Source organism: Salvelinus fontinalis, chromosome 9 (genome assembly GCF_029448725.1).
Source record: "Salvelinus fontinalis isolate EN_2023a chromosome 9, ASM2944872v1, whole genome shotgun sequence".
Classification (NCBI taxonomy): Eukaryota; Metazoa; Chordata; class Actinopteri; order Salmoniformes; family Salmonidae; genus Salvelinus; species Salvelinus fontinalis.
The window spans coordinates 49,358,641-49,380,577 of record NC_074673.1 but is presented as its reverse complement, the minus strand read 5'-3'; the positions used below and the strand labels follow the sequence as shown (position 1 = coordinate 49,380,577).

The 21,937-nt window shown below is 42.6% G+C and overlaps 3 protein-coding genes across 4 annotated transcripts in view; all 3 read left to right on the top strand.

Annotated features, from left to right (window-relative positions):
• The first annotated feature begins 25 nt into the window (after nt 1-25).
• On the top strand, nt 26-4,934 carry LOC129862771 (transmembrane emp24 domain-containing protein 6-like). Its single transcript, XM_055934731.1, has 4 exons — nt 26-770; nt 1,045-1,171; nt 1,297-1,463; nt 4,297-4,934. Exons 1-4 carry the CDS (start codon nt 561-563, stop codon nt 4,531-4,533), a joined length of 741 nt encoding a protein of 246 aa, XP_055790706.1. The 5' UTR covers nt 26-560; the 3' UTR covers nt 4,534-4,934.
• Nucleotides 4,935-5,134: 200 nt separating this feature from the next.
• On the top strand, nt 5,135-7,740 carry LOC129862772 (transmembrane emp24 domain-containing protein 6-like). Its single transcript, XM_055934732.1, has 4 exons — nt 5,135-5,509; nt 6,261-6,387; nt 6,479-6,633; nt 6,938-7,740. Exons 1-4 carry the CDS (start codon nt 5,288-5,290, stop codon nt 7,157-7,159), a joined length of 726 nt encoding a protein of 241 aa, XP_055790707.1. The 5' UTR covers nt 5,135-5,287; the 3' UTR covers nt 7,160-7,740.
• A 6,868-nt stretch (nt 7,741-14,608) lies between these two features.
• LOC129862756 (DENN domain-containing protein 5B-like) overlaps nt 14,609-21,937 on the top strand; it is a 52,827-nt gene continuing 45,498 nt past the window's right edge. Inside the window, exon 1 of one of the 2 annotated variants that reach the window (XM_055934703.1) lies at nt 14,609-15,012. In XM_055934703.1, the coding sequence (XP_055790678.1) occupies nt 14,901-15,012 (112 nt within the window). In that variant the 5' untranslated portion in view covers nt 14,609-14,900. The remainder of the gene's footprint in view (nt 15,013-21,937) is intronic. The other variant, XM_055934702.1, reaches the window with a different exon arrangement.

Genomic DNA, 21,937 nt, shown 5'->3' with positions numbered 1-21,937 from the left:
CCCACTTGGAACTGGTGAATGATTTGCTGTACACAGAAAGCCGTATGTGAAGCACTGGTCCCAATTCGCTCCCTTCCCCTTCTTGTAGCCCTTTAATGTTGGCAGATCTCTAAGGTGGAAGCAATATAATGGAAGCTTCAGCTTTTACACTGCTTATACCTGTCAGATTCAGATCTGCAAACACTAAAGGGTTATGGCTGAGGGGAAAGGCTAGGGAGGGAACTGGAACCAGCTTAGTCAACGCCATATGTGAAAGGACCTGTATTTTCCCATACCACACAACTCCACCCATCATAGGGAGTAGGATGAAGTTGCCCCTAGACGCTGACCGTGGGCCAGTTTTGCACTTCCCCCACTATTGGTTGTGTATAAAGGGGGGGCTGATCCTAGATCTGTACCTTGGGAAACTTCACCCCGGAGCCCCACCTTTTTAGTGAAGCAGACGTATGGGTTGTAGTTAATCATTTCTTGTCCCACAAGCCACGACACATCCACACTGGCAGACAGTAATAACCTGCACCTCATTGCTATAAATACGTATCCTTTCAAGAGGACCAGCCATGTTATGTGGGGTATCCTTAGTTGTGCTCCTGGCTCTATTGGGTTTGGGGGGTCAGGGTTTGGCGGACCCCCATCCGGACCTACCAGCGGACAAGAACTTGTTCTGGGGAGCGGACCAGTATGACTTTGCTGTCGTGCTGCGTGCCTCCGGACTGGAGTGCTTCTGGCACTTTGCACACCAAGGGGAGCGCTTCTACTTGACTTTCATGGTAAGACGTTATTCCAGTTTAGTAGTACAATAACCGGATATATTTTTGTGCAAAATATGTATCATGGACAGTTATGCCTAATAATTATTGCCTGGCTTGGCCTGAACATTTTATTAAAAGTTTTAAAATGTATAATATTCAGATAAAAAGTCAATCTGTTCAGGGCTTACTCCATTGTCATTTACTGAGGCAGTCTACAGAGCCCCCAACATATGGTTTGCAGCACATGGTCGTCCCATATGACAGTGAACGAGAGCCATCTGTCTGCGTTTAGGTCCAGTGGGTGACTGGTGTTGGCAACGACAGACACTTATCCGTCACTGTCAACTCTCCTAAAGGCTTGCTGTTGTCCAAAATTGACGAAGCTACCGGTCAAATCAACTTTGTAGCCGAGGAGACCGGTACATTGTAACTCCTTTTGAACGTGCACACACACACACACACACACACGAGGTGCATAACAAAAAAACGTAGTACACGCTTTGAAATGTGGAAGTATGTAACTTATTTTTATTTTGAATTCTAGGTTTCTATCAAATGTGCTTCAGCAACTTCCACAACCGATTTGGCAGCATGCAGATCTTCCTCAACTTTGGGGTGTACTACGATGGTTCTGATGACCAACAGAAACAGAAGGAGGAGGAGAAGAAGAAAGTCCAAAAAGACCTGAACAACACTCTGTCCACCATAGAGGTAATGCTCTATTTGGGGTTTGACTGCATGTGCGATCCAATATGTTATGATAACTTTTGTCCATTTACATGGAAATTAATGAGGTCAGCATACACACAACAAAATCTTATTGTCCAATATCATGCATCATATATTGTGAGGTTTAAAGAAGAGCATGGGGAGCTCTGACTATCATGCAGGTTCTTAAAGTGATGCTCAGGAACTTTTGTATAATTTCAGCCAGTAGTTTTGAAAGTGGTGCTCACGAGCCAAAACAGGTCCCCGTTTTTTGTGTATTACATCATCCAATTCGTACAATATGTTACAAATGCTGTGCTTAAAAGTTTGGGTTAAGTGGCAAAATCAAGGTCAACAACAACTTGCAAGTTTACACATTGCATTTTCTCCTTCTGCACCAACCTCAGACTACTCGTTTTTAAGCCTGGTCAAAGGACAAGGAACACAGGAGAACGTCATGAAATATACAAACAAAAACAGGTTTTATTGCAAGTTCGAGGGAAGCACTACCTAAACATGAATTCAACTTCAAATCAAGATAAATCAAATATATTCTCTCAACTTAGACAGCAACACCTCAAACAAAAAAAGATGGTATTTAAAGAAACAGCCAATGAAATTACAGAATCAATCAAGAAGGCAGATGCATGTGTGATAAGCAATGGAGGCTAATTGTTACACCTGTGACAAACTTGCCCATAAAAAATTTAACGTTTCCACATTTTTTTGTAAATATAAATTTAGGGCAATTAAGTACAAAGCAATTGGCTTAAGTTCTTACTCAAAATCACATTTAAATCAGTCCGTTTCTTTCAAATGTCCTCTTTTTAAAGTCGTTATGGTTCAGTCAGTAACAGGCTCATTTTTCGCTCTCTCCCTTATGTGATTGGGAGCTCTGCAACACCCCTCCTTGTGTTGTCTGAGACCTTGGGTGCATGGCTTTAGCTCCACTTGCTCACTTTTCCTTGGCCCAGCCTCCAGGCCACTCCTCTTACAGACCCGACTCCAGAACACGATGGCTGCGTTTTTACGTTACGGTGCTGTACTGAATAACCAGTTGAAATCACGATTTTAGTATACCTGTATAATCACATATTGTTGACCTATTATGTGGTCTGAACGTATTGAAGAGGTGTACCATCAGATTTGAATAATTTACACAGATTGACAAAGTATCAGAATTCAAAGATCAGCGCAATATAAGAAATACAGTAACGCTTAAAATTTCACAAATCTTAACATAAACAATGAATGAAATTGATCCCAGAATTGATAAATAAACCAAATACATTAAGTAATGACTAAGAATGATTACCTGCTGCATTCAAAGAACCAACCTACAGCACTAGACCAACTGCTACTTGAGTCATCCTTGTGGTATTGAGAGAAACATGGTAATGCTTTCACTGATTGTACACAAAGGAAGATATTTCTTACACGATGGTGCTTGCTTTGTTATCCAACTGATCTTGTGTCCTTTGTCATCCTGTGAACCCTGTTCATTTCTGCTGTTGTTTGGGATGGCAGTTCATGCAACTGGGGTGTGGGCAGAAATAAATAAAGTAATGGGTCAGGCCATAGGTTAGATTTAAATTAGAAAGTCAATCTCAATGTGACATGGATTTAAAAGGAATAGTGCCAAGACTGGTGCAACAAAAATATGATGGAAGAAATCTCACCCATGTTTACACCAAACGGATGCTTTTTAACTTTAGTAGTACAGGTACGAAGAATCAAGTTGGCTACCTAGACAAATTTTCCCCGCTAGCTATTGATAGACAAGCTATCTCCTGAATCGTTGCCATATCCTGGCCTCATTTACCCGGCAGATTTACTCCCCAAAAGCTTAAAAAACAAGCTTTTGTGGTTACTACATTTTTTTGGTAATCATTTTATTTCAGTTTAGTAAATAGTTTCCATGATTTGTTGTATCTTAGTATAATAACTTGCCCATAGGGCCCCTGTTTATGCTCTGAGTGGTTGCAAAGGGGGGAGGGAGCAACCAATTCCACCAGCCTGAGGCTTCAACAACCTGTAGGGCGACAACATGCAGTAGACTACCCAGGGGTTATACCTTACATGGCCAGCACAGTTCAATATTATGCCACTCATTGAGTCCCAAACCCTGCCGACTGCTGCTAAATGTGACACCCTGAGGGCTGTGACTGAGGGCTGTGACTAAACTCAGTTCAGTACCATAGATCCGCCTACACCCCAAGGCAGGTAACAGTTCCCTTCCCCTCCGAGTTTCAGCTTGCACAATAACTTTAGGTAACTTTAGGTTTAGGATAACTTTAGGTTTGCAAACAAAATGGAGGGAGGACATAAGACAAAACAATCAAACAGAAAACCTGTTTCAGTGCAGGGAAAGCATAACACATCTTTAGTCATCATTCCATCAACATAATACTAATGATAGAAAATCCAACACCTCCTCAGCCACTAAGCCCTGCACCTGGGCGACCACACCTCCAACAACGGAAACAAGGGTTCTGAAGAGAGACAATCACATAGAGAACCAGTCACATTACTCTCAATATATGGGCATGGACAGTAAGTAATAAGGGCATTCGTCACACCTGTGACAATATCATACGTTACTAAAATGTGAACATGCCCAAACAAACGACAACATACTGTTAAAATACTTGTAAGTGTAACTACTTGCTAAAATGTCATTTTTACATTTACACAATTTGACTTAGTCATTGACGGTAATATATGTCTGGATATAGGCCTAATACATTCATTGAGTAATATCTCCAGCATTAACCATGTCAGTTGGTGTTAAATAATAATAACGTTTTAACAACACTACTCTCCAAACCACTTTTAGGAGACTTCCCATCGCGTGGAGGGTTACGTCTTCCACATGTTTCGACATTACAACTTTGGCCGCATGCGGAAAGGCGCCGACTACTACCTCCTCCTCTCCAACTCTAAATACATCACCTGGTGGTCTGCGGTCCAGAGTGTGGTCATCGTCATGGCGGGCTACCTGCAACTCTTCTTCCTCAAGAGGCTCTTCAACACCAAGCCCACTACAGAAGCACCAGAGAAATCTCGCTGCTGAGTCCCTGGGTGCTTTTGGTATTCCGTGCCCTGGTTGGGATGAATTCCATTTTAATTCAGTCAACCAGTAACAACGCCGTCAACAATTAAGGCCGGGATTCAATCCGATCGCCCCTTTTCGGCTATGCACCTTTTAAAGGCAATGTTCCTGCATTTGTGGAGACTGCATTCATGGTAAATACTGCATATGTTGGCTCAATCTCTAATGACCTTTGAATTTCAAGTGCGCAGTTACGCTGATCTACCACTGATCGGATAAAATCGCAGCCTTAAATTCCATTACATTGACTGAATTAAAATCGAATTGACCCCGACCCTGTTGTTAATGTAAGTGTTACTAATGGGATCTGCTTCCTATATATCTATGTTGGAATTGATTAAAGTCGCACACATTTTGACAAATGTCATTCCAGTGCATATATTTGGTGTGGATTTGAGTTTCTGTGTTCTGACTCAGTGATGGTTAGCAGCGCGTTACCGTTGAGCACCTTTTTATTTTACACAATTAGGTCGTGTTCATTATGGGACAAGCTTAACAGTACGCAATGGAAAATGAAAATGAGCAATTCTTATTTGAACTGGTCCAGGTAGTTCCTCCCTGTTTTACTCAGTTTTCTTCTGTTTGGTGCCTAATGAACACAACTGTGGTTAATCATTCTCCTGGGCGTGATACAGTATTGTATAATTGGCTCAAACAAAAAGTAGCTACCTCTAGTTTACCACTCCCAAACAGTATGAGTTTTGTGAGTGTATGAATGCAGACCATGCAAGTTGAGGTGTGGTACTCTGTTCTCGTCATACTCCTTACGGGGCATGGGGGCGGCGGACAAAAGACAGAACCCCGCTTAGGCCTGAAGGACCACAACCTGTTCCGAGGGTCCGATCGATATGCCTTTGCCATCGTGGTGCCAGCCTCGGGGCTAGAGTGCTTTTGGCACTTTGCACACCAGAGTGGGAACTTCTACCTAACCTACATGGTAAGCACATTTTACATTTTTTTTTTAAGTTAACATTTATTTAACTAGGCAAGTCAGTTAAGAACAAATTATTTTTTACAATGACAGCCTACCCCGGCCAAACCCGGATGGCGCTGGGCCAATTGTGCGCCACCCTATGGGACTCCCAATTATGGCCGGTTGTGATACAGCCAGGAATCGAACCAGGGTCTGTAGTGACTAAGATGCAGTGCCTTAGACCGCTGCGCCACTCGGGAGCCCAAACGTCCATACTGTCTTAACCCAACATCTAGCGACCTCATCAAGAGGTTGGGGGAACAGCTGGTGTTGGGTTGACAATTACAAGGTCCCAAGTTCAAACCCCCTTTTCGGGACTACTCCCTGCCTTTGCTAAATGATCTGCGCAGTATTGTGCCAATATAATGTGCTACAATAATATTGTTTGAAGATAACTTTTAGTTGTTGAAGAGTATAGGAACAAGCTATCATGTAATAATACCCCAGTAACTTTATAGAACCTGGCTTGTATTGCATGACCTTGGACTTATCAGCTAGCTAAACATTTTACTCCTTATCTTCTTATCTTTGCCTAGCTTCAACGTAGAACTAAGATAACTGAATGGAAGACTAAAAATACATTTTGTGATAAAATGGTAGCTGTGTGTGTGTGTTTAACAGTAGCTTTACCAAGACCAAGTAGTGCATAAATAACACATTTTATCAAGGGACATCAGGTAATTATGGCTGTGCAATGTCCCATGTGTGTGTGCAGGTTCAGTGGGTGACAGGACTAGCCAGTGACAACCATCTTTACGTGACTGTCATTTCCCCAGAAGGGGCCCTCATGGCCTCAACAGACAACACCATTGGCGAAATCAACTTCCGAACTGAAATGACCGGTAAAGTCACAGACATCTGTGATCTTTCATTTGTATTATGTTCATAAGCTAATTGTCATGTTGATGAGAATTAACCATTTGCGATCTCTAGGTTTTTATCAGATGTGCTTGGGGAACTATAAGAACCACTTTGGTGGCGTCCGAGTCTTTCTCAACTTCGGCGTGTACTATGAGGGTGCTGAGGAGATGCAGCGAGAGACAAAGGAAGGAGAAAAAGTCCTCAACAACACTTTGTCCAACATTGAGGTACATGCTGTCCTTGCACTAGAGGGTTCTGGACTTTTACAATTAATCTGAAGGATATTTCTGATCAGTTTGTCTGCACACAAATATTTACACTACTCGTGTGGTGTCGCCACAGTGCTTGTGTAAACATTTTGTTGTGCAGACAATTCCTGAAAAATATAATGCATCACAACCATTGTGTCCAATGCCTTTTACATCAGTTGTACAACCGGAGCGTACACTGAGCCTTTATAGCTTATAGTTGATAATGTCAATTTGAACAGATTAGAAAACATGTCATCAATTATGTTTAACCTTTTTCTAGGAGAGTACCAACAAGATACAAGGTCACATTTTACACATGTGGCGGCACTACAACTACGCTCGCATGAGGAGAGGTGCGGACCATTACCTTCTCCTCTTCAACTACAACTACGTCACCTGGTGGTCTGCGGTACAGAGTGTGGTCATCATCATGGTGGGCTACCTGCAGCTCTTCTTCCTCAAGAGGCTTTTCCACACAGACACCCATAGACCCCGCTGTTGATGAATGATGGCTCGTAAAATGTCACTCACTGCTTGTGTTGCTTTGTGGATCGTTTTTTTTCAACGTTAAAGGGATAGTTCATCCAAATTACAAACTTTAAATGTTTTTCCGCTTACCTGGTAAGCAGGCTTTGGACAAGGAGAGATGGCAAGCTATGCGTTGGTTTTGTTCATCTGGCTTTTCTGTCCTAAAAATCCCATGCAAGTCATCATCACCCAAGTTAGCATGTTTTACATTTCCTGCACAAATCCCCCCCAAAATGCAATGAGCTATGATTTCAAACAGTATGGGGTGATGAATAGCCATAATATACCTGTGCAAAGGCCATGTTCACAACCTCTTTTCAAGATGGCAGCAGGAGCAATTTAGTATCCAAGGCGCATATAAAAAATGCACACTTGGAACGACAACTACTCAAGGTCAGTTGTCTTTCCAATTGTGTAGTTTTAACATAGGTCTTGGAGACAGTCTTGTCAAGACAGGGACCTCTAAACTGATTAGAGGTGTTTTCGGAACTCCAGCATGTACTATATGTACTATGGTCTTAGCCTCAAGGTACCCCACTTCGAGCCAATGATGAGTCTTTTGGATGTCAAGATTTTAAGTCAAATAAATGTAATATTTGCTAGTGGAAAAAATGTGGTTGTTTATTTAGGTTTTAGGTAACAGAATACAGATTTTTTTTAAAGAACATAATAGGATTTTTATTAGTTTGTTACTGTAGGCAATGGTTAAGCTACCCTGATAGGTATACTGGGATTGAAGCTAGATCTACTTAGGGTTTTCTAAAGCTATCTTTTTATTTTTTTCATTTTTTTTATTAACAACAAATCAATACAGAAAGTACATAAGGGAACACAAGTACATATAGATTATATATAATGGACGATCGAGCTAGGGGGTACAATATCACATGACAATTACACAAGGACCTTAAGTGACATACTTACACTTACAATTCTAACAGCTTTTTTTGTTAGAGTATTTAATAGTCTTAATACAGTTCAATTTATTTTTGTAGGGTAAGAAAATTTGTTTTTTTTGTTAGTAAATTTACATTTGTGTATATGAAATTTGGCCAAAAGAATAATGAAATGAATTACATGTTTCAGCTTATTTTTTATCTTATGTAAAGAATCAAGCAGTACATCTCTCCACAATAGTGTAAAATCTTCATAAATGTGTTCAATTATAAATCTACTGATGTCTTGCCACAATTTTCTTACATGTATACAATGCCAAAAAAGATGCAACACTGTTTCGGGGTGGTCATTACAAAAGGAGCAATTTGAGTTGATGTTTTCCTTAAACTTATTCATATAGTGGTTGGCAGGATAATATTTATGAATAATTTTAAAGGAAACCTCCTTAATTTTGTTGACCAGTAGGTATGTGTGTGGCAACATCCAAACTTTTCCCCAACAGATATTATCAATAAATCCATTCCAATAAGGCATGACATAAGGTATAGATACATTTTTCTAAAACTATCCAGCTCAGGCTTCATCTTTACTATGACGGAGGATATTGCTTGTCCGCTTGCCGCTAACTCTAGTAGGCTTAAAACGGCGTGTGAGTGTCGCACGTGGCTAGTTGAACGACGGACTGTTCATATTGAGACAATGCTGAAACATCAATAAATTGGGGTGCCACATTTTCATTTGTGCCGAAATCAAAATTTAAGAAAAGTTATCTTAAATTCAGCAGCCTGTGGTGTGAAATATGCTTGTTGAATTGACGTCTTTAGTTTATTACTTATCGTTAATGGCTTCTTTTGTGTGATATCTCGTACTGCTAGTGAAGTTGCTAGCTAGCAAGTTAGGATAAACTGGGCGCCACTGGGCTAGTCATTGTCTAAACACCCTCATTACCATAAAGGGGTACCTAGCCCCCGGAGGGGGGCGAGTTGCCCCCAACACACTCATCCAACATATTACTACTTTACTCAAAAATTAACAATTTTTCTCTAAACAAGTGGATTCTTTTTCTCAAGGCTTTCCTACGTGTATATTTAAATGACAATTATTGATCTAACTTCATTGGAATATATCTACAACATTTTTCAGTAGTCAATGAGCACTCAGCATGTGAGACCAAAACAATGACAGCAAGGAGGAAAGCAACAACACATACCGGCTTTAGGCTATAACTTTATTTAAAAAAAGTTTTATTTTGCCTCAAATTCCCGCCGTAGGAGAGACAGTCCATATTCTCCATGTCTGTGGGTCCATATTCTACTCCCCATTCTCTTTTTTCTGTTTCTGCACATAGTAATGCACACTAATGAAGCAGCTTGCTGTTTGTGTCCGATTTTTCTTCCTCCCGACAACTGAAAAACGCAGGGCAGGATCAACTAGGGAATAATCGCGTAATGTGAGCGCCCACATCCAAGGGTTGAGAATGGACTGAATTAAAGATTTGTGACAAGGAAATCAGGAAACGTGAGCACGTCCAAGTTGTTACGATTGTGTAATGTATGCAGTGATGCCAATTTAGCCATTTTGTTGCTAGATTTAGCAACTTTTCAGACTACACTGGCAACTTTTTTTTCAAACAGCACCTAGCAACAAATTTAGCAACTTTTAAAAATGTATTTGGAACTGACTCAAATGCTAAAATGTACGCATTTTCCGTCTAAATGACACAAAAACGATTTTCTCTGTCACACACTCAGTCACAACACACGTGCCTGGCTGCAAAAGTGCATTGTGCGTGACGTCAGCAGCAGGCGCTCAGCCGGTGCCCAGGCAGCAGCAATTTCAGCAAATTGCAAATCATTGTTGGCTGACTTCAGCAGCAGTAGTACGGGTTCGGCGAGCCAAACCCAATGAATATAGGTGGTCATGAATGTTTGATCTTGAACAAACTTACGTCAATCAACATATCTCAATCAAAGAAAAGAGTGGGAGCTTGTACCTGAACAAATGTCAAATCATATTTTTTGCCGAGCTGGCCAGTCAATTTGAGTAACGTTATTGTGTTCTACGTAATGACGCAGTTTTACGTTATCACGCAATGACATCACAACGTCATTTAGCAACTTTTAGCAACAAATCAACCTGCCTCTAGCAATTTACCCTGAAAATTAGTTGGCAACACTGAATGTATGACCAGCACAAGTAGCTCAGTTTGGTACCTGCAGAACTTTAGGAATATGGTTGTCTACCCCTGCTGTGGGCTATATGTAAAAAAAAACAAAAAACGCAACAATTCAAGAGTTGAATTATTTTAAAGAAATCCATCAAAATGGCATTTTACAAAGAAACATTATGTAAACATTTCAAAAGAACAGAATAGCCTATTCTTTTATGTTACTAAGCTGTGCAAGCCTGAACAATTCTGCTGCGAGTGATCACATGTTGGACGCTTGGAACAGCGGTTATTCTTGGAAAAGTGATATTTTGAAAAAGCTCACCTCTTCAATTTGAGTTATTTAAAAGGTGTTTTAGAAACTACAGAATCTGCCCTTTCTGATACTATATAGAAATCAAAATGTCTTACCTGCATGTGACTGTGGGAGTATTTGTAAAAGTGACTTTTTGGCGCTCTGTTCCCTTGCCTCTGTCAATTCGAAGCTGTGCCCGTCTCTTCATGTACAGTTTGACAATTGATCATTGTCACCCATCAGACTATTGTCAATTTAAGGTTGTCTTTAGGCTAACTATTATGTGTAAAATTAATTTCTATATAGTCTAGGGTGAGTTTCGATGGGCCATGACAGGCTGACTGGCAGTGAATGAGGGGGATGGGGGGGGGGGGGGGTCCTCTTAAAACAGCTTATAACTAATTCTGTTTGTGATATTAATTCACATAATGCTCTCTTCTTCTTAGTTGAGAACCTCCAAGAAACTTTCAGTGGTGGAAAAAGTACCTGATTGTCATACTTGAGTAAAAGTGAAAGATACCTTAATAGAAAATGACTCAAGTAAAAGTCACCCAGTAAAATACTTGAGTAAAAGTCTAAAATATAGTAAAATATCAAAAGTAAAAATATAAATAATTTCAAACTCCATATTTTAAGCAAGCCAGACGGCAAGTTGTGTGTGTATGTATGTATATTTTTTTTACGGATTGCCAGGGGCACACTCCAATACTCAGACATAATTTACAAACAAAGCATTTCTATTTAGTGAGTCTGCCAGATCAGATGCAATAGGGATGACCAGGGATTTTCTCTTTAAGTTCGTGAATTGGACAATTTTCTTGTCCTGCTAAGCATACAAAATGTAACGAGTACTTTTGGGTGTCAGGGAAAATGTATGGAGTAAAAGGTACATCATTTTCTTCAGGAATGTAGTGAAGTAAAATTTGTCAAACATATAAATAGTAAAGTACAGATACCCCAAGAAACTACTTAAGTAGTACTTAAATACAAATACTACCATTTCCCAAAATTTTACTAAAATTATATACGGACATGGAAACAAAGCAGCAGCATGCAGCCCATGTCCATTCATTTAAAGCATTTTGTATAGCTTATTCAGTGTCATGAGTTAGGTAGATCATATCAACTCTCAAGCTACTCCTGGATGGATATGGGGCTGAGGACAGCGTCGCCTTCACACTGCACATTTGGGAGAAAGAAAAGTAAACTAATGGGAGTAGAATGATCATATAAAGCACATTTTTACATTACCAATGCTTTTGAATGTGCAAAACAAATTCCCTCAAGGGGCAAGTTCTTACGTCAAATTAAATTATGAATAGCACACATCACACAGTTGAGGAGCACAGGGTCAAGCTGCAGTGCCAACTTGCAGCGCAAGTTGTGGATTAAGTGCCTTGCTCAAGGGCACAATGGTAAGGGTTGTTAGGATATGAGCCCAACAGGCCTCCACTTGCCAGATCAATTGTGTTGAAGAACCTTTTAAGGAAGCTAAAATGTTAAACCAGTGAATTTGAAAACTCAAGTCATACCTGAATCAATATATATATATCAATATATATATATATATATATAGCTGACTCAATGGAGATATCTCTGGCCTTTCTCATAGTGTTGGTGGAGTCACAGCAGCCACACACCTTGTCATCTCCAGCCCTGTCTAGTTTACAATGGGCAAGGCAGTGACTCAAAACTTGGTTTATCACAGTTGTGGACAGATTAAACTAAAAACATTGAGGTATCATCCTTCTGGTCCAGTAAGAAATGCCTGCTTCCATTGCAAAAACATTTGAAACAGTTTGCTCTAATAAACACAACCTATATCTCACAGCGTAGAAAAAATTAAAAACACTTACCCGTTGACCAAGGAACAGGCCTTGTGCTCAGGTTATATAGATCTGGTCCATTTTTTCTTGCCATGTGTTTCTGTTGCTTCAAGAGCCAGCATTCTGCTGTTGGAATCTGAAGGCCCCCAGCTGGATTTTAAGCTGTGCTCCTGGGAGTGAGGCAGGAACTGGGAGCTAGAGCCCGTCAACACAGCATCAACCAGACACCTGAAAAACCAGGCACCATTGGAAAACATTACAGTTCACACAAGGAGAACAATGTGCAGTGCACACCTTCCAATTGGTGTCTTAACCCCCTAGAGTTTAACTTGAACAACCTGCTGCATAAATGATGTAATATCCCAGGGAGAAATGGTCAGCCATATCAGCTATGTTTTTAAAAGGCAGTAAATGAGGCTGAATGAACTGTTTCGCTGCCAGACAAGGCTCCGCTGATAGCCAGTTGTAGCAGTGGTAAGGATTCACTCCATGGTTTTTTATTTATTTATTTAACCTTTATTTAACCAGGTAGGCTAGTTGAGAACAAGTTCTCATTTGCAACTGCGACCTGGCCAAGATAAAGCAAAGCAGTGTGACACAGACAACAACACAGAGTTACACATGGAGTAAGCAATAAACAAGCCAATTAACACAGTAAATAAGTCAATGACACAGTTGAAAAAATAAAGTCTATATACAGTGTGAGCAAAAATCATGAGGAGGTAGGCAATAAATAGGCCATAGGAGAACTAATTACTATTTAGCAGATTAACACTGGAGTGATAAATGAGTAGATGATGATGTGCAAGTAGAGATACTGGTGTGCAAAAGAGCAGAAAAGTAAATAAAATAAAAACAGTATGGGGATGAGGTAGATAGATTGGGTGGGCTATTTACAGATGGACTATGTACAGCTGCAGCGATCGGTTAGCTGCTCAGATAGTTGGTGATGGAAATAAAAGTCTCCAACTTTAGCGATTTTTGCAATTCATTCCAGTCACTGGCAGCAGAGAACTGTAAGGAAAGGTGGCCAAATGAGGTGTTGGCTTTGGGGATGATCAGTGAGATATACCTGCTGGAATGGTTGGGTGTTGTTATCGTGACCAGTGAACTGAGATAAGGCGGAGCTTTACCTAGCATGGACTTATAGATGACCTGGAGCCAGTGGGTCTTGCGACGAATATGTAGCGAGGGCCAGCTGACTAGAGCATACAGGTCGCAGTGGTGGGTGGTATAAGGTGATTTGGTAACAAAACGGATGGCGCTGTGATAGACTGCATCCAGTTTGCTGAGTAGAGTGTTGGAAGCTATTTTGTAGATGACATCGCCGAAGTCGAGGATCGGTAGGATAGTCAGTTTTACTAGGGTAAGTTTGGCAGTCTAGCCAGACACCTAGGTATTTATAGTTGTCCACATATTCTAGGTCGGAAACGTCCAGGGTGGTGCTGGAAAGAAAGCTCTGTTGTTGGGACAGCTTTATGTAGGCACTAACAGTTTGTGGGCATTGTTTGTCACCGTTATAGTGCAATTAATATATTGTTTCGTGTTGTGTTGTGGCTTTGCTGGCATGCTTCTAAAACATTTTGGGGGGGGAGTTTGCCCCACCAAGATTTACATGCTAAATCGCCACTGCGTAGGTCACATAAAATGAGCAGGTCAAAGACATGCGATTATGGGTCTTGCGCTCATAATGGGGGTGCCACCATGCGACTTTGTGCAACTTGTATGCAGTCGCTCAGTTACAGCCACAGAGAAGAAGGGGTAATGATTACACTTAGCGCTACGACACATCTGGAAATCGCAAGACCAGAGAGGGGTCTAGACAGGTCGAAATTGGAGCAAACTCGTGTAATATGAGCACACAGGTTGCAGACTTCACGGTTCCCAGATTATGCAGACACTTTGCATAATGTGAGTGCTCCAAAGATGTCAAGATTTTAGTCCTAGTCTAATGTATGCCTAGCTTTAGGGTTCCATATAGAACTCAACCAACACCAATCCAACTTCAGGGAAGTAAGGATGTATGTCTGTAGTATTCGAACAAGGCCCTTTAAAGAGCACTACTCATCACTGACGATGACTCTGCTCCTGTTTTGCACAGCACAATTACCTATTTTAATTGTATGGGGATTTTAATGAGCTTCATTGTCATAATTAGATCACATCAAACATTAGTCAGCATCTGGCCAGCTTAAATGTGAATCTGAATATACCTGATGAGAACATTTTATGAGATTTTCTCTCTCTCTCTCTCTCGCTCTCTCTCTCTCAGTTCTCACACAATGAGGTAGGCTGCCTCCTACACAACACATTCATTTCGGGCTGACACTAGGCTGACTGCCGACCGTGGACGGAGAACATACAGAAAGGACAATTTCATCCCGAAAAGAATACACGGTGTTCGTTTGATTAAAACGGACATTAGCACACTGTCTAGACTACAGCGTGTCCTAATTTGCCCTGCGTATAGGCTACAGGATGGAGGTCCAAAGTATGAATTAGAGACGAACCGAGTAGCATATCTAAACCGATGATGAGCGGGGTTACTTCGGGCACAGGCTCGGTTTCGTGCCGCCTTGCCCACTACTTCGTGGTGTGTGGATTGGACACGGAGACTGGTCTAGAACCCGAAGAATTAGCAGGTAAATATTCTGTTGTTGATTGATAATTGCCTAATTAATAGAATAAAAAATGTATCTTAAACTTAAGAATTAGCTTACGCAATTAAAGGCGAAAACGCCGAGAGACCTTAAATTGATTGATTGATCAATTTATTTATCAAAGTGTTTGGGTGACATTCGAGGGTTTTTTATTTGTGTCTGGCAGCAAGTCCAGTGTCATGTGAGAAGTGCGGTTCCATCTCGTGAGACAACGTCGGGGAAACAGATGAGACTGGGAGCGGTGTTTATTGTTGTCACAGTCACAGCTGAGTGCATATGAAGCCCCTAGTTGGGTACTATGGGGTAACTAGCCCCCCCCCCCTAACAACAATGTCTAATTTCTGACGCAAAAAGCAATGTTTGGAAGAAAATTGGTATGTGGATGAAGGTCATACTTAGATGAATAAACTATAAAGGAAAACAAATGGCTACAGTTTACACTTTTTTGGGGGTTATTTTATGAAATGTTGTTTTTAGGAAAGGGGTGTTTTTTAAAGTATCGGGGTAACCCCGGTAGGAGATTATGCCATAGGGTTTCACAGAAGTGTCTTAAAATCAATTTAATGAGTTTTATTTAGAAATGATTTTGTAAGTAATAACTAGACTTATTTTTTCATTATCTTATTTTAATCATTTTAATAAAATATGAGGGGGGTATTGTGTTGCACATGTCACCATTAATATCCACACTATGAGGGGATTTGATGTTAAGTCCCTCTTTTTAACTCACCTGTACATACATTTTCTTTGTTGATCCTTTTCCTTACAATCCATTATGTACAATTGCACAAAAAATTATTTGAATAATGCAAGATTTTATATATATTTTTCGTGGTATCCAATCGGTAGTTACAGTCTTGCACCTCCCGTACGGACTTGGGAGAGGTGAAGATTGAGAGCCCATTCATCCTCCAAAACACAACCCAGCCAAGCTGCTTCTTGACACAATGCCTGCTTAGCCTGGAAGCTAGCCGCACCAATGTGTCAGAGGAAACACCATGCACCTGGCTACCGTGTCAGCGTGCATTGCGCCCAGCCCGCCACAGGAGTCGCTAGTGCGCAATGGGACAAGGACATCCCTGCCGGCCAAACCCTCCCCTAACCCAGACGATGCTGGGCCAATTGTGCGCTGCCCCATGGGCCTCCCAGTCACAGCTGGCTGCGACAGAGCCTGGACTCAAACCAGGATCTCTAGTGGCACAGCTAGCACTGCCTTAGACCACTGCACCACTCGGGAGGCCATAATGCAAGATTTTAAATCCCAGCAGTCTTTAAAATTGCATTCAGCAGCGAAAGGTTTTCAATAGTTGTCTTTAATTCATAAAAAAAATATGAATTGGAATGGAATATAACTAATAAAACTAAAACTCAGTGTAAAATTGATGTGGAAACTCTCTTATGCTCTGCAACTGCCCGATTATAATTTGTACATAGGTCACAAATAAAGCTATCCCCAGGAAAATTGGAGTACAACTCATGAGCCCACCTCTTGCACTGCTCACACCTAATCCAGTCCCCACCTGTGACTGAAAACAGGGGGAGAGATGCCAATTGAAAAGCTCGCTTAAAAACGTAGCTAGCTATCTAGCTATATGACATAAAATGTGTAAAATAGCTCAAAGGCTATAAAGTAACATTAACTGTAAAGATATCAGTAACTAGTGGAAACATTTACAACTGCAATCAAGTTACGTTATCTTTTTAATGTATTTTACCTCAGACGATCAAACAGTAAGGTTGCTAGCTAGCACTCTTAGCAGCTTATGCTAACTAGCTAGCTGGCTAGCATTTACTGCTAGTGAAATTGCTAGCTAGCAAGTTAGCATAAACTAGCGCTAACTGGGTTAGTCATTGTCTAAATGACAGTTTGCTCTGTTTGCTTCCATTTGGTTCTTAATCGTTTTCCGTTGCCAGACGTAATGAATAAACCCCTGGTTTATCACAGTCCAGGTAAGGGTTATGGTTAAGGTTAGCACTGACCCAGCCAACACACAGTTTCTTCTTCTTCGCTGTGGTTTTATGGCGAAATACACTCAAAAAGGCGTATTGCCGCCACCAACCGAACGGTGGTAAAAAAACTCACAAAAAAAGTATTTACGTTACGGAGTAGGGGAAATGAACATTAGACTCCACAAACTACAAAAATAATTAACACAATTTGTATAAATAACATATATTCCCATTACTTCAGTCATTTGAAAACTCAAATACCCTACTCAGGCTCTGGGGCCTGAGAGGGTGGAATTGCACGATACAGTATTCCATGTAGTTCATCTGATGTTAAATATTTTAGACCCAGAAATAGTTCCGCTGCAAAAACAATGACGTCCATCAATTCTTGACTTCTTTTCAACTTGTGTAGTGCCGTTTACCACCATCGCTATAAAAGACACAAAATCACTTTATTTACGTGAAAAATGTTCTGCATTTATTAGCGGAGGAAGGCGGATACCAATCATGTATATTATTCCACTCCCGCTCACTCGTGTTGATGCTGCTGCAGAGTAGCCTACACACAGGGATAAACAAGTGAATTAACATCTCAGACATGTTTATTCTGATCTGCACTCTTCTGTAGCTGGAACAGGGTGGATGTACACTCAACCAGATTAACAAAAGCCGTCTTGCTGGACTGTGCTTGGTACCAAATTAGACATGGCACTGTCAGGTGTGCGCGGTATCTCGTCTGCCAAGGATAGATCTCTGGCCGTGTGAGGTCAAAGGTGGTGCATGGCGGTTCTCGAGGGATAATCTCCTCCACTGATGAGTCCTGTCTTATCACAGACAACCATCTCCCTGTCCCATCCTCTGGTGTAATGGGTGTGGTGGGTCATGTTCATTGATTATGGCACAAAATGTTTACAAAATGTTGTGCAACACGACACAAAAAAACAAGCCTTCCTAAAAGGTCCTACTGTTTCGTGCCTTGTAGTGGATACGGCCTGTTTCTTCTGTAGCCAACTCCTTTGTGGTTGTCGTAGCCTACCTAGGGGCCAGATCCTTTCCTGGTCAGGTCACTCGGATGCAGTGGATGGCGTGCTTCACGTTGCCACGGCAACCGTGACAGTCAGCCACAGTGATGCTGTCTTGCCTGAAACCTGAGAGGGAGTGGCCACCTCCAGAGAGTCCCTGGCCTATGGTGTGTAACTGGTATATTGCCGGCTCTTGTATATTGGAATCTCCATACTATGTCCCCGGTGAGGAGGAGGCAAGGAAGTGTGTGTGCATGCGTGCGTGCGTGCGTGCGTGCACATATGCATGTGTCCGTGTGTGTGTTCTATTTAGAATAAAACAATTTGAACCATCTTCCCACTTCCTCTCTGTCATTGTTAAATCACAGAGAAAAAACACACACACACACACACACACACACACACACACACACACACACACACACACACACACACACACACACACACACACACACACACACACACACACACACACACACACACACACACAGTCACACCCTGTATTCTGTTTGCCTTGTGGAGTTGGGGGGGAATGACAGGGGAGGGAGTATCAAAGGCAGAATATTCTCTGTAGAATACGTCCACAGGGAACATTGCGGGGTGGTAACCGGACACATTTATCCCTCTGTGACTGTCGTCATAGCCTAGTGCTTTGTCTCAGGCTATGAAAATGAAAAACCCCATCCTTACCCCCCTTCACATTCACAACAGCCCCCCTACTCACTGAGGATCACGTTATCCAGACCATGCAGGCAAAGGAAAGGACAGAACTCAGTATTACTGTTATTAGTTATAGTGTGTGTGTGTGTGTGTGTGTGTGTGTGTGTGTGTGTGTGTGTGTGTGTGTGTGTGTGTGTGTGTGTGTGTGTGTGTGTGTGTGTGTGTGTGTGTGTGTGTGTGTGTGTGTGTGTGTGTGTGTGTGTGTTTCGATAAATGGATGTGTGGGCATGCATGTGTTTTAGATTATATTTTTTTTATGCATGCTTGTGTTTTTTTCGAGGTAGGCGCGCGTGTGTGTGTCTTGGTGTAGCGTTTCCAAGTAAGGACAGTAGTGATAGCAGGTTTCCTGCAGGGTGGGACAGGGTTCTGCTCCCTGCTGGGTGGGACATGGTTCTGCTCCCTGCTGGGTGGGACATGGTTCTGCTCCCTGCTGGGTGGGACATGGTTCTGCTCCCTGCTGGGTGGGAGATGGTTCTGCTCCCTGCTGGGTGGGACATGGTTCTGCTCCCTGCTGGGTGGGACATGGTTCTGCTCCCTGCTGGGTGGGACAGGGTTCTGCTCCCTGCTGGGTGGGACATGGTTCTGCTCCCTGCTGGGTGGGACAGGGTTCTGCTCCCTGCTGGGTGGGACATGGTTCTGCTCCCTGCTGGGTGGGACATGGTTCTGCTCCCTGCTGGGTGGGACAGGGTTCTGCTCCCTGCTGGGTGGGACAGGGTTCTGCTCCCTGCTGGGTGGGACATGGTTCTGCTCCCTGCTGGGTGGGACATGGTTCTGCTCCCTGCCGGGTGGGACAGGGTTCTGCTCCCTGCCGGGTGGGACATGGTTCTGCTCCCTGCCGGGTGAGACAGGGTTCTGCTCCCTGCCGGGTGGGACAGGGTTCTGCTCCCTGCCTGGTGGGACAGGGTTCTGCTCCCTGCCGGGTGGGACACGGTTCTGCTCCCTGCCGGGTGAGACAGGGTTCTGCTCCCTGCCGGGTGGGACAGGGTTCTGCTCCCTGCCGGGTGGGACAGGGTTCTGCTCCCTGCCGGGTGAGACAGGGTACTGCTCCCTGCCGGGTGAGACAGGGTTCTGCTCCCTGCTGGGTGGGACAGGGTTCTGCAATCTGGCCTTCACCAATCTGCTTATGTAACAGCAGGCCATCCTCGCGTGTGTGTGTGTGTGTGTGTGTCTGTGGATGGTGTTTTCTGAGAGGTGTGTTTGTGTTGGTGAACAAATGTGTGTTCCTTTGAGGGGTGTGTGTGTCTGTCGATGGTGAATGTGTTTTTTGAGAGATGTCATGTGTGTAATTGGAGAGAGGCTGCAGAGAGACAATCTGCTCTTGTTGGCCTCTCAATAGATGCCACTTGTGTTTCTGTAGCCCTAATCAAATGTCGCATGACGTTCCTAGCTGGAATGCCGGATCGCCGTGGTTTCACCTCCCGGCTGCTCCCGGCCGGCTGACTGTCACACGGAAGGACATTAGTGTCGGAGAGGGAACCCCACAGTGGGCTGTACAGGGACGCCGAACTGTCGTCTGGTTTGGAACATGTGATATTGCTGGATTGGAAAAGGCTTTTTGCAGAATAGACATTGAACAGGTGTTAAGGGAAGTTTTGATTTTTAGAGCATATTACAACCTTGCTTAAAGTGATCATGAACGCAGCCTGTGATTAGTTTGTGTGACGGAAGACAAGGATGGACTTAGCTCCTGTTGGCTGTATTGTAAAAAGACCTATTGAAGTCCTATTAGGCTATATTCAGTCACATTGAAAAGCTGGTGGTTATGCTTGTACAGTCGGTTTTGACCTCACATGAACTCTTGGTTGCTTCTGTAACCAATCAATGATCAAACCCGAGTCGTCCATTCTCGTGAATGCGTTATCCCTCTGAGCTAAATCCTTCATGCAAGTTCTCCAGTGTGGGGGCAGTGTTGCATATCATTTCACCAAGCATAGTTCAGCAAACCACTACATTTATTCAGGAGATGAAGACCATAGGAGATTCTTATAATTGAGACAGAGTGTCTGCTCCTTGAATGAAAGCCAGTTGTCATTCTGTCTTTTTATCACTCTACCCACCTCCGTCTCTCTCCTTCTCCTCTCCCCGTCCGAGCGTGTGATGAATTGAATGTGGTGGGGCAATTGAGTTGGGCGAAGATGAAATTACGTCGCTCTTTATATAGTCAGTCATCCCTGTTTCAATCTGTCCGTGTTGAAGGATGGGACTCTGCGTACGACTGTTAATCACCCATTTTAAATATGGATCAATCATGAAATGTCAGCTGCTTTATCATAGGCCTCTTTGTCTTTTAGGTTTCGGGTCACTCCTCTGTTCGTCTGCGTATCTACTGTATGAGAAAATTGGGGGATTTTTACAGAATGCCTACTAGCATCCAATGAAATTGTATGCGTTTGTACTCTTCTTTAACATCACCAATGCTATAGACCAATGAAAACCAGATGTCATCCTGTGATCCAATCAGCAATGTTCATTAGGGCACCCCATAGCAACATGTTTTGAAATGTTTCGCAACAGTAAACCAAGTCAAGAGTTTCTTATTGGACAAGGTCTGGTAGTGCCTCCCCATTTTGATTGTTTTCTTTCCGTAAGTGGGCCTACTGAACCAGACTCAGGTTTGACAATGAAAGGGTTATATGTGGCATAAAATGGCATCGTCCTCTTCCTGTCCTGAGAACTGATGTGACTGACTGAACTCCCCGAAATCTAGCCATGCTTGAAGAGGGATCCTGTGATGTTGAGATTTGCAGCAGTGTCTCAGAGACAGAGAGACGTTTCAGTCCCTGGAGTGGAACCGTGAGACTAAAGGCCTGTTCCAATGCGAAGGAACTGCCGTCTTAATTCTTTCTACTGTTCCTCCCTCCTTCCTCTGAGTAATCACTGATCCGTCATGGCAGAATTGGTGTTAGCATACATGTACATAGTAGAATGTTGCTTTCACCTATCCGATGGTGTTACTTCTAGGTAGGATAAATGCATGTTTGTAGTGTTTTAACATGGCCAGCAGATCTGTTGTGGTTGTCTCTGGAGTGAGCTGAGCTGATTACACAGTGCTGTGTGGGAGATGTCTAGCTAGGGCAATGATGATTATGAAAGTCGCACAGCCTAACCGAGGCCCCATTTTTAATCTTTCATCCACAGAACCAAAACAAGCCAACCTCCCTTCCCCCTTCCTGCTTCACCATCCTGTTAGCTCCCTCTCTTTTTTCCCATATCTC

Excerpts from the sequence above, each read along its gene's own strand:
- LOC129862772 (XM_055934732.1), top strand. The coding sequence starts at position 5,288 with ATGCAGACCATGCAAGTTGAGGTGTGGTACTCTGTTCTCGTCATACTC. Across the intron at positions 5,510-6,260 it reads ACTTCTACCTAACCTACATG|GTTCAGTGGGTGACAGGACT; the intron begins GTAAGCACATTT and ends GTGTGTGTGCAG. Across the intron at positions 6,388-6,478 it reads CTTCCGAACTGAAATGACCG|GTTTTTATCAGATGTGCTTG; the intron begins GTAAAGTCACAG and ends TGCGATCTCTAG.
- LOC129862771 (XM_055934731.1), top strand. The coding sequence starts at position 561 with ATGTTATGTGGGGTATCCTTAGTTGTGCTCCTGGCTCTATTGGGTTTG. Across the intron at positions 771-1,044 it reads GCTTCTACTTGACTTTCATG|GTCCAGTGGGTGACTGGTGT; the intron begins GTAAGACGTTAT and ends GTCTGCGTTTAG. Across the intron at positions 1,464-4,296 it reads ACACTCTGTCCACCATAGAG|GAGACTTCCCATCGCGTGGA; the intron begins GTAATGCTCTAT and ends AACCACTTTTAG.